At 63.6% G+C, this 11070-nt stretch overlaps 1 protein-coding gene across 3 annotated transcripts in view; it reads left to right on the forward strand.

Annotated features, from left to right (window-relative positions):
- HIP1 (huntingtin interacting protein 1) overlaps positions 1-10840 on the forward strand; it is a 76841-nt gene extending 66001 nt beyond the window's left edge. For all 3 annotated transcript variants that reach the window (XM_064523494.1, XM_064523495.1, XM_026110897.2), the window contains exons 14-31: positions 303-486; positions 602-690; positions 895-1011; positions 1167-1268; positions 2387-2581; positions 2908-3055; positions 3240-3326; positions 3561-3668; positions 3756-3892; positions 4120-4230; positions 4530-4588; positions 4874-4967; positions 5533-5633; positions 5814-5919; positions 6366-6489; positions 6734-6795; positions 7324-7435; positions 8003-10840. In XM_064523494.1, coding sequence (XP_064379564.1) covers positions 303-486; positions 602-690; positions 895-1011; positions 1167-1268; positions 2387-2581; positions 2908-3055; positions 3240-3326; positions 3561-3668; positions 3756-3892; positions 4120-4230; positions 4530-4588; positions 4874-4967; positions 5533-5633; positions 5814-5919; positions 6366-6489; positions 6734-6795; positions 7324-7435; positions 8003-8013 — 1947 coding nt within the window. In that variant the 3' untranslated portion in view covers positions 8014-10840. The remainder of the gene's footprint in view (positions 1-302; positions 487-601; positions 691-894; positions 1012-1166; positions 1269-2386; positions 2582-2907; positions 3056-3239; positions 3327-3560; positions 3669-3755; positions 3893-4119; positions 4231-4529; positions 4589-4873; positions 4968-5532; positions 5634-5813; positions 5920-6365; positions 6490-6733; positions 6796-7323; positions 7436-8002) is intronic.
- The last annotated feature ends 230 nt before the right edge of the window (positions 10841-11070 follow it).

Below are 11070 nucleotides of genomic sequence, written 5' to 3' on the forward strand. Positions count from 1 at the left end.
CTGCCCCGGGTTCGGGGTCCCGGGGAGCGATCTCGGTAGGTACGAGGAGCCCGTAGGTGTGCCGGGTCACGGTCCCCCAGCACCCATGGGTGAGGGGCCCCACTGGCCCTTCAGCCCCAGCAGGGCTGAAGCACCCCGGCTGCACCTCTGCCGAAGGAACGAGACTCGCTCCCGGCCCCGGTTTAGCCGATGCTCCGGCTGGTGCGTTCGGGGCTGTCCCCAAGTCCCCGCCGAGCGCCCCGGGGCAGGGCACAGGCCGGACAGACGGCTGCCGGCGCGTGCCCAGCCTGCCGTCCCCGCAGAGCGAGCGGCGGGCCCTGCAGCTGCGCGGGCGCATCAGCGAGCTGGAGGCCGAGCTGGCCGAGCAGCGGCACCTCAAGCAGCAGGCGCTGGACGAGAGCGAGTTCCTGCGCGCGGAGCTGGAGGAGCTGAAGAAGCGGCGGGAGGACACCGAGAAAGCACAGAGGAGCCTGACGGAGATCGAAAGTGAGGAGGGGGGCCCGGCCCAGCAGCCCCGCAGAGACGGGGATGCCGGGGAGGGGGATCCGCTGCCGGGGTGCCGCCGGGCGCTCACCTCGCTGCACGTGCGTGTGTCTGGCAGGGAAGGCGCAGGCGAACGAGCAGCGATACACCAAGCTGAAGGAGAAGTACAGCGAGCTGGTGCAGAACCACGCCGACCTGCTGCGGAAGGTAGGTCCCTCGCCCGCCCCGGTGGCCTCTGGCCGTCTCCCATCGGCCGCCGCGGGGTGATGGCCAGCTGCTCTGCCTGGGTGGGAGCACCTGGGTTTTGCCCCAAGAGCAAGCTGGGGCCGAGGGTGGGAGGCCGGCGCTGGCCAAGGGAGGATGGGAGGTCAGGTCAGGCAGCCATTGAGCTCTCCAATGCTCTGTCCCCAGAACGCCGAGGTCACCAAGCAGGTGACAGTGGCGAGACAGGCCCAAGGCGATGTGGAGCGGGAGAAGAAGGAGCTGGAGGACTCCTTCCAGCGGGTGAGCGAGCAGGCCCAGAGGAAGGTGAGTTGGGGCCCAGAGCAGAGTGGAGAGGTCCCAAGTGATGCTGGGACGGGGACACGCGGTGGGGATGGGGCTGAGGGAGGGCACTGAACCTGGAGCTGGGGCCAGCGCCCCTGCGGAGTGCAAGCTCAGGACCACTTTGTTCTGCCTTGCAGTCTCAGGAGCAAACAGAAGTCTTGGAAACATTAAAACGGGAGCTGGCAGCCAGCAAGCAGGAGCTGCAGGCCCTTCAGGGCACGCTGGAGTCCAGCACGCAGGTGAGAGCGCTTCCTCTCAGCCCCTCGGGCCGCAGCCCCGGTGCTGGGTCCATCGTCCTCCTATGGCCTCACTGCCGCCGAGGCCATCCTGGCACCGGCAGCCCTGTTCTGACCACCTTGGCACGTGCCGGTTCCTCTCCGGTGGGGCTCGGGGTATTCAGCCCTGCCCAGAAAGCCCAGACAAAACGGTGGCCATTGCAGTGGTCAGATAAGACAAAGCGTTGCCCATCGAGATGCCATCAGCTTGATAACCCGCTTGCTTTTGTCATCGTTTCCAGATCCACGTGGTTTTAGCGATCAGCACCACGGGGTTTAACGCTCCTGGATGCGAGAGCGCACAAAGCAGTAATTTCCTGTAGCAAATCGCCCAGCTGGAGTGGCGGGGTCTGCCGAGGACAGTGGGGATGGGACCTGGGAACCCCTTGGAGCTAGCAGCAGTCCAGGGAGCTGCCTGCCCCAGACCCAGCAGCTAGGCACAAAGCAGGCGCCTCCCACCACATCTGTGCCATAAAACTGCCCTTCCCGCTGGAAAGGCCCAAAGATTTACTCTCATTCGAGCAAGGCGGGAATCACTGAATGAAATCCCTGATGGTGAAAGATGGGAGTCAGTCAGGGTGGCTCTGCCCAGCTGTAAAACTAGCAGGCATGAGCGTGCCTCATGTTACAAGTCTCTCTGTGGACTGACAGCTGTGCCAGAGGGTCTGTCAAGCCCATGAAGACGTGGTCGTTTGCTCTGTAGGACTGTAGGGTTTCTTCCAGGCTCACTATAGAGGTTGGTGCAACAGGCTGCAGCAGGATGTGCTCGGGGCAGAGCCGGCTCCAGAGCTGGCAGCCAGCACCCTTCATCCACGCGAGCTGCACTTTGCGTATCAGGGCAGCGACAGTCGTCAGACAATAAAAGCAAAATGGCAGCTCCAGGGAGCCTTGGCTGGTCCCGCACGAGGCCATCCTGTCCTGCGAGGTTTCTGCCTGGACGCAGTGGATGTAGGGCTGCGACACGCCAAGCAGGGATGGTAGGGTCTTGGCCTGGAATGAGCCGTGAGCACCAAATGCAAGGGTTTGCCTCTTCCCTGTCATGCCCTCCGCAAAGCTCTGATACCTGTTTTGTGCCCGTCCAGCTGGGAGCGGAGCAGAGCACCAGGATAGCGGGCCTGGAGCAGGAGAGGGACAGCCTGAGCCAAGCGGCGGAGCAGCACGGTGAGGAGATGGCAGCCCTGCGGGCTGAGCTTCAGCAGCTGCGGGACGCACTCAGCAGCGAGAAGGAGAGCAGCAAAAAGGTGCTGGAGACGCTGCAGACCCAGCTGAAAGACAAGGTACCCTGACATGGCGTGCTGGCCGGCACCAACACTGGGGCATCCTGGCATTGCTCGGCATCCCAGCAGCATGCCGGAGCCCGAGGGCTGCTCCAGCCATGCCGGGAGGAGCCACACAGGGAGCTGCGCTCCACGGCATGTGGCCATTTGAGTCCTGCTCAGCTGGCCGCTTGGGTTGTAGTAGAGCAGTGCAAAGCCTTCCTCCACGCTGAGACCCTTGCGGGTCTTCGGCAATCAATGAGAGCTGGAGGCAGGAGTGGGACATCAGGGGGTAGCGCTAACCAGCTGGGGCAGCAAGGTCCCTGATCGCCATGGTGGCTCTGCAGGAGAACACGGAGCAGGCCCTCCGGCAGCGCCTCAGCAAGGAGCAGTTTGCCCTGCTGCAGAGCACCGCGCGGGAGGCAGAGCAGATGGTGCAGGACTCCCTCAGCCGCCTTGAAGACCCTGCTCACATCAGCTGCACGAGCTCGGCAGGTGAGTCCCGATTTCCTCCAACATCCAGCTGGCTGGGGAGCGCGGTGCCCTGTGCCTCCTAGCCGGCAGCACCCCCGGCTGCAGGCAGCCACAGTGCGGGCAGGACAGCCTGGCCGTGCGACGGGGCCGTGCTGTGCGCGGGGACGCACAGAGTCTTGGAGTCCCGTCTCTTGTGTGCCTGCAGATTACCTCCTGTCCAGGACGCTGGCAGCCTCTGATTGCATAGAGAGGCTGCAGGACGCACACAGCAAATACCTTTCCGATCGCGCAGGTGAGAGCCGGGCAGCCCCAGGCTCGGGCAAGGGGCAGAAGGGGCAGCTCGGGCATGGAGCCCGTGGGGCTTCCTGGCTGGGAGCTCTGCGCGGAGCCGTAGCACGTGCGAAAGAGGTTGAGGACCGCCAAAGCGCCTCTCCCCGTCGTCGTTTCGGCTCAGGGCGCGTCGTCTGGCCCGCGAGCCCAGGTGGGCAGCGCCTAGCTGAGCCGTGTGCCCTCTCTCCTGCCGCAGACCTGAGCAGCCTGCTGCCCTGCGTGGCCCTCTTCGCCCACCTCGTCAGCGACACCATCTTGCAAGGCAGCGCTACCTCCCACATGGCCCCCATGGAGCCCGCTGACCGTGAGTGCCGTGGGGCCGGGGAGGGCGGGGGGCTGGGCGCTCTTGCCCCACACGCGGCTGCCTCAGCTTCTCCTGCGGTCCGGCCAGGTCTGCTGGAGGCCTGCAAGCAGTGCGGGAGCGAGGCCATCAGCTACCTCAGCGCCCTGAAAGACCCGGCCACCTTGGAGGGCGCTGACTGCACGCCAGCGAGGAACTGCCTCAGCCGCATCGGCGCCATCGGGGAGGTGGGTGCGTGGAGCCGGGCCTCGTCCAGCATGGGCCTCCACCCCTGGGTGGGCGCCGGAGGCCTCAGCAGGCTCCCGAACAGGACGGGCTGGGGGAAGGAGGATCAGGGCATCGGGGACAGCAGCCTGTCTCGTGTGCCATGTCCCCTGGGGCTGGTGGGCACCGGCGGAAGGGCTGGTGCTGGTGCTCTGCCACCTCCGGACGTCCCCTTGTGTCCTGGCCCCAGGCGCTGCGACCCAAAGGGCTGGATGTCAAGCAGGAGGAGCTGGGCGATCTGGTGGACAAGGAGATGGCGGCGACTTCGGCAGCCGTAGAAACCGCGGCCGCCAGGATCGAGGTGAGCTGGCCCTGCCGGGGCTGCCCTGCGGGGCTGCTGCGAGCCCCGAGCCCGCGCTGGCTCTTCCCGAGGCTGTGGGTGCCGCAGCCGGATGAAAGCCCAAAATCTCTGAAAGCCCCCGCGGTCCGAGCCGCACGCCTACCTACTGGCAAAACAGGAGCCAGAGCTGGGCCGGCGGTGGGCCGGCATCCAGCTGGGACGCGCTGCCTGTCCAAGTGGTGCCACTGGCAGCGATGGGCATGGGAGGGAGCCCCTTGGCAGCACGCGCAACTCACTGTGGCTTTTTCCCCCTGCATCAGGAGATGCTGAGCAAAGCCCGGGCTGGTGACACTGGTGTCAAACTGGAAGTGAACGAGAGGTGAGTGCTGGCCAGGGCCCCACAAGTCATAGTTTAAGACACTGGTTTATATATAGGCACTAAGAGAGGAGGAGGAAGGATTTGGGGGATAGAGAAGTGACCCTGGGAATCAGGTCAGCCGGGAGTGCTCTCCTAGAGAACTGGACCTACTGCCCTTGGCATTGGCTGGGAGAGCATTTACCCCAAGGTGCTGGGGTCTTCTTGCTTGCCTCCCTGCCCTACGGCTGCTGTGGGACGTTGAACATGTGGGGGCCTCCCTGCAGCTCGGTGGATTTTGTCTTGCAGGATCCTGGGGTCCTGCACAGGTCTCATGCAGGCCATCCAAGTGCTGGTTCTGTCATCCAAGGACCTCCAGAGAGAGATCGTGGAGAGCGGACGGGTGAGCAGGCCCAGCGCCCTGTGGGCAGGGAGGCGAGAGCCCTACGCCGGGACCCCAGCCCTGACCTCCTGGGTGCCTGCTCAGCCTGGCATCCCCGTCTGAGCCATGGGCCTCCTGTGGCCATGCTGCTCCGAGCTCTGGCCCCTGTCACAGGAAGGTAGAGGCCCAGGCTACCAGCCAGAACAGCTCTCGGGATCAACACCGTCTGCCAGGATCTCCGGCCGAGAGCCCCAGGGTCTTCCTCTGTCTGGCAGCACCTGGCACGTGGTCAGCAGAGCTTGCTGACCTCAGTTGCATGCCCTGAAGGGTTTGAGAACCCATCTACAGCCCCTCACACTGCTCAGGGGAGCCTGTGACATCCAGGGTTTGGATGTCTACCCAGCTTGCCACATACGTCCTAAACTACCTCCTGAATTGCTCCATTTCCCTAAGAGCAGAGGTTTGGGGGGACCCCAGGCACCCGGGCCCTGTTGCCTCAGCTAGCCCCCCTCTGGGGTGGTGGCACGTGTCAGTCCCCCTTTCTCCGGCATGTGAACACGTGTCTTTCTCCTCTGCCAATCCTCAGGGCGCAGCATCCCCCAAGGAGTTTTACGCCAAGAATTCCCGCTGGACAGAGGGTCTCATCTCCGCGTCCAAGGCTGTGGGTTGGGGAGCAACTGTCATGGTGTAAGTGCCACCACGACTGGTGGAGGGTGTCAGGGTCCTGCTGTCCCCAAGGGAGGGCTCAGCAGACAGAGGAAGGGCAGGAGATGAGCAGCCCCTGGCAATGGCAGGGAGCACGTGCATCCAGGGCTGGACGGGACCTACTCGAAGGAGGCCCCAGCCTCTCTCTCTGACCTCCCGTAGCGATGCTGCTGACCTGGTGGTGCAAGGGAAAGGGAAATTCGAGGAGCTCATGGTGTGTTCCCACGAGATCGCAGCCAGCACCGCGCAACTGGTGGCAGCCTCCAAGGTAGGAGCCCTGCCTGGGCACCAATGCAAATGCACCTAGGACGTTCCCCCCTCTGCTGCCCGGGACTGGGGGTGACTGTACGCATGGCTTGGCTGCTCCCTCGAGCACTACCAGCTCCGCAACCGCTTCCTTGCGGAGACGCAGCCGAGCCCAGTGCTGCAGCAGAGGCTGGTCCTCAGCCCTGCAAGCTCATTGTCCATGTCTTGGCTGTGAAGATGCAGCAGCTCCAGCCTCAAGCAGACAGGAGCATCCCCCCATCTGCGCACGTTGCCTGGAAGAACACACGTGCTGCTCTTCTGGCGATAGTTTGGGGGCTCCCAGCAGGGCTGGCTAGGGCCAGGGTGATGTGAAGGCACAGCAGAGCTGCAAGCTGCCTTGGCAGGTCCTCCCCCTTGCTCGGTGTACCTCCCAGAGAACAAGCACATCCCTTCTCTCTGCCCTGGCAGGTGAAAGCAGACAAAGACAGCGCCAACCTGTCCAAGCTCCAGCAAGCCTCTCGGGGTGTCAACCAGGCCACAGCCGGCGTGGTGGCCTCCACCAAGTCAGGGAAGTCACAAATTGAGGAGAAAGGTAAGCGTGGGGCCCACGAGCCCTCTCCCGGAGCGCGGACCTGCGCAGCGGTCCCTGCTCTTTGTGGCGTGTTCGGCTGGCCATCTCCATGTGCGTGGTGGTTTCTGCCTGCGGCTGCCGCTCTCTGCCCACGTTCCCCATGGCCATGAACTCTGTCCAGTCCCTGGGAGCTGGTGGAGCTGGGGAGGGGACACCAAGCTGGGGACCAAGCCTCATGGGGAGGGTGTGTCTTCTTTCCCTGCAGACAGTATGGACTTCTCCAGCATGACACTAACCCAGATCAAGCGTCAAGAAATGGACTCTCAGGTAGGAGGTTCCTCTGGGCTTTTGGATACCCACGGTTCCCCGAGTGTTCCCCGTTGGAGCTGCTGTCCCCCTTGCAGTGCAATAGCCCAGCTCCATTCTGGCCTCCCTCTGCACCTTCCCTGTCGCGCTGCCCCGCAGCACCTGCCTCCGTTTAGCGCCGGGCAGCCCTGATGGCTCCTTTCTTGTCCCTACCTTGCAGGATCCCCATGCGTTTGCAAGTCAGCCCTCCCCTCCCTGCTCAGACAGCACCCAGCCAAACATCTGTGCTCTGTCCCTTCTCCAGGACCGTCTGCCATTAGAGCATTGGTTGGATGTGCATTGGGGGAAACTTTGGGTTTAATAGCAGGAAGGCTGCAGGTGTGAGAAGAATGTGCTCAGTGCATCTCCGCACAGGCACAGCTAGTTTTGGGAGGCCGGGTTGCAGCAGCAACTCCTGGAGCGTGCGGTGGCCGAGCCGGCTGTGTCACCGGCAGCGGCCAGTGCCCCGGGATGCAGCAGGGCAGTAGCAGAGTGCGTTTTGTCCTTCAGGTGCGTGTGCTGGAGCTGGAAAACCAGCTGCAGAAAGAGCGGCAGAAGCTGGGGGAGCTCCGCAAGAAGCATTACGAGCTGGCAGGAGTGGCAGAGGGCTGGGAGGAGGATGGTAAGCGTCCTGTGGGCACGAGGTTGGGCGCTGCAGGAAGCCCGCAGCTTGGGGTGCGCTGGATGCCAGTCTGAGCAGGTTGGCATCAACGGCTGTGGGAGCCAGGCAGCAGCTGTTCCCGCTGTATCCGCTTTCTCCAGTCCATCCTGCTCCTTCTGGGAAGCCGTTCTGGGAAGGAGACACCCTGGCCACGCATGGTCCTGCGCTGGTGCCACTGCCAAGGCCTGGGCAGCAAACGAAGGCAGCCTCTTAGCAGGCACGAGTCTCACGGGCAGAGCTCTAGGAGCCTGGGGATAGTCAGCAGACGTGGCCAAAGTCCTGTGTGGCGTGTGCAGGAGCCTGTGGACGGCTATTAAAAACCCGACCCACATCTACTCCCGTTGCCACCTTTCTCAGGAGCCTCGCTGCTCCTCTGAGTCCTCCTGCACATGCTGCAGCTCGGCCCCGGGGCTCCACTGACAGCTGACCCTCGTGTGCTGCCGGGGCTCTGCTGCCCTTGAGCCACACCGCGAAGCCCTGGGGACCTGGGGGAGGCAGAGGGATCCTCACCGTGTCTCCTCTCTCCAGCTGCAGACTAGCTCCCTGTGCCAGAAGCAGCCATCCGCAGACGCCCCTTTGGTTGACTGGGACCCAGCTTGGAGCAGCCCTTTCAGAAGACTCACAGTAAACTGGTGCAAAATCCGCCCCGAAGCACATGTCCCCTGCGTTCCCCAAGAGCCGCCTCCAGCGCCGGAAGGAGCGAGAGCCCCGTCGCTGCTGGGAGCGGCCCCGGGGCCAGGAGCAAGGGCTCCCCAGCCACCCTGCCTCACGCCAGCTGCAAACTGCACGTGTATTTATTAGAGCTGCTTGGGGGTCTCGGGGGTGGTCTCTAACCCTTTAGTTTCGTTTTTGCACAGATTCTCTGAACTGTTTGGCCCAGGTCCAGCTGACTGAGAGCATTAGGGTTTCCTCCGCCTCTTGCTGCTTCTCCAGCCTTAACGCGTTAACTGGCTCAGCGCAAATACCCCACCAGGAGCCTGCCGTGGTGCAAAGGGCCGTGGGCCCAGCGGCATGGGGATGCAGCAAGGTCAGGAATCGGCTCTCCTGGTGCTGCTGGGCCACCTCTGGGCTTGGTGCTAGGCGTGCTCCCCCGGCCCTACGCAGCCTCCCCTCCCGCTCGCTCGGCTGCTGGGAGCAGCAGAGTCGGGGCGGCGCGTGAGCCTGCCGGCGGGGGCACTACGCGTGCCTTTGGCTGCCCTAAGAGCCAGAATCCTGTGCGGCTGCGGGGTCAGGAGCTCGTTCACACGTGGCAGATGATCTCCAGCAGCCTGGGATGCTCAGCCCCAACCAGTAGGAACTATTGCCTCCTATGAGCCCGTTGTCTGCAGAGCTTGCAGGCCCCGTGGGTGGCCAGGACAAGTCCATATTAGCTGGCCCAGCCCAAGGCTCCAAGTGCCAGGAGGCAGTGGCCATGCTGGGACCAGGCAGCAAAGAGGAGGGACTTGGGTCGGCAGCAGGAGAAAGGTGGTGATGAGCTCCTGGCCCCTTGTCCCAAAAGTGCCCTCTCAGGAGCAATGCTTGGAGTGGAAGAGCTGGGCCGGCTGGCCCAGAGCGTGGGGCCTGGGGGTCCTCGAGCAGCGTTGCCCTGTGCTGTCTTGCCCTAACAGATCACTGTGTCAATGCCAGCAATAAACCACTCTACAAGGTGCTTGGCTCGCGCTTGGGCAACATCTGCTCCCAAGCTACCTACTGCTGGAGCCACTGCGCAAGCCTTAGCTGCAGGCCAGCAGCTCCCAGAGGCATGGAGTGGCTATGGGGCAGCAGCGCAGAGGGGTCGGGGTCCCCCCATGTCCTCACCACAGCCTTGGGTGCGTGGAGGCACAGCGGTGCTCACGTCCCCAGCACCCCAGGCACTGCGCCCCGTTCCCGGGACGCGTGCCGGATGTACAGCCCGGGCTGGGGAACCTTCGTGCCTTGGAGCAGGGGACACTGAGGGCTGGGAGGTATCTGCCAGCTCCCAGCCCTCCGGGCCCCCGGCTCATCTTGCTGCAGGGTTGCCTTCGCCCTGCAGAGCCCCCGCTGTGGGGACAGCAGTGTCAGACCGGTGCGCAACAATATGCAGCAACGTTATTGTCCCAGGCAGCCAGTCCTGCCTGCCCGCCCCCATCCTGCCGGCGCTGAGGCTCTCTGGCTGGGACGTGCCTGCAGCCGAGCTGGAGAGCGCGTCCAGGTCCCTTCGCGCGGCCGAGGCTCTCCGTTCCCAGCTCGGTGCGCTGCCTGCACGCTCCCTGAGCCGGCTTTGGAAAGCTCCTGCTTCTGGGGGGTCGAGACAGCAGGACCAGATCCTGAGTGGGTGCTTGGCATGCAAGATTTGGTCCTTCCCCCTTTAGGAAGTGGTGGCAGGAGTTGGCACGGCTTGTCCAAGGACTGAACGGGCTTCCTGGAGGGGATAGCATGGTCTCGGCACCCTTGGAAGGGCCAGGCTCAGGGTAGACACTGCCATCAGAAGTGCTGTCCTTTCCAGTGGCATCTGTCAGCTGGGCCAGCCCTCTTTGCTGGCTGGCACTTGTACCGGTGGGGTCTGCCTGCCTCCCGCTGCCCAGCCATCCCAGCGTGTCCCCTCCAGGCCAGCACGCTCACCACCCCCAGGAAAATGGCACCGCGGTGCCCTGGGGCTGCCGTGACCGTCTGACAAGCCACCTGTAAGGACCCGGTGCCCCCCGTGTCCTACGGCCAGCCCTGGATCCCTCTGCAGCAGCTGCTGCCCAGCTGCCTGCCCCATGCCTCCACCCTGCCTGCGGGCCCTTCGCCACCTCTCGAAGCAACGCAGGGTGTCCTACCCTGGGCTTTCGCTGTCCCCAAGTCCCAGCGTAGCCGTACCACATATGCCACTTACCCGAGCCCTGCCCTGCGCGGGCTCCGCATCCCAGCCCGCTGGCCCCCCGGAGCCCACGCAGGACCAGAGCGAAGGCAGCTCCGGCCTCCCGGCATCTCCAAAAGCAATATGAACGATCCCATTGCTGCAGGACACGAGGAGACTTGGGTGGTCCCGAAAACCCTGCCTGCCTGTTTCTGGGGTCTCACCTGTGCAGGTAACCCCCAACTACCTCAGGTTTCCAGGCTGTGTCCAAGCTGGGCTGGGCCCCCCGGGATGGCTGGAGGAGGGATGAAGGGATTCAGCCGAATCGCGGTGAAAACGCGATACCGCTCTCAAATTGAAATGACTTTTCCTCGACTTTCTTTTTGTAACTTTCCCAAGCGTTGGGGTGAAGGAACCCCGACGCGAGCAGTTCCCGCAGCACCAGACAGCTCGTAGCCGGCGTCTGGCTCGCGGAGGGTGATGGGCACAGCTGGTTTCCAATGCAGGTTTTTTTCATTGTACAATATGTTGTGTGTTTTCAATTTTTAAATAAAGACTTCAGCCCAGCTGTGCTAGCTTCGGGGGTTTGGAGGTTGGAAGCTGTGCTGCCACCTGGCATTCGTAAGCCAGCCCATTCTGTGGTGGTGCCACTGGTCATTAGCTGGTGGTGACCCCCATGTCCCCAGGGGCTCTGGGGCAGGCACAGGGCACTCCGTAGTTGGTGCTGGTGTCTGCACTGATGTCGTGTGTGCTCAGCCCAAAGAAAGTGACTCTGGAAGATGTTACCAGCATGACA

The sequence above is a fragment of the Dromaius novaehollandiae genome, chromosome 19 (genome assembly GCF_036370855.1).
Source record: "Dromaius novaehollandiae isolate bDroNov1 chromosome 19, bDroNov1.hap1, whole genome shotgun sequence".
NCBI lineage: Eukaryota > Metazoa > Chordata > Aves > Casuariiformes > Dromaiidae > Dromaius > Dromaius novaehollandiae.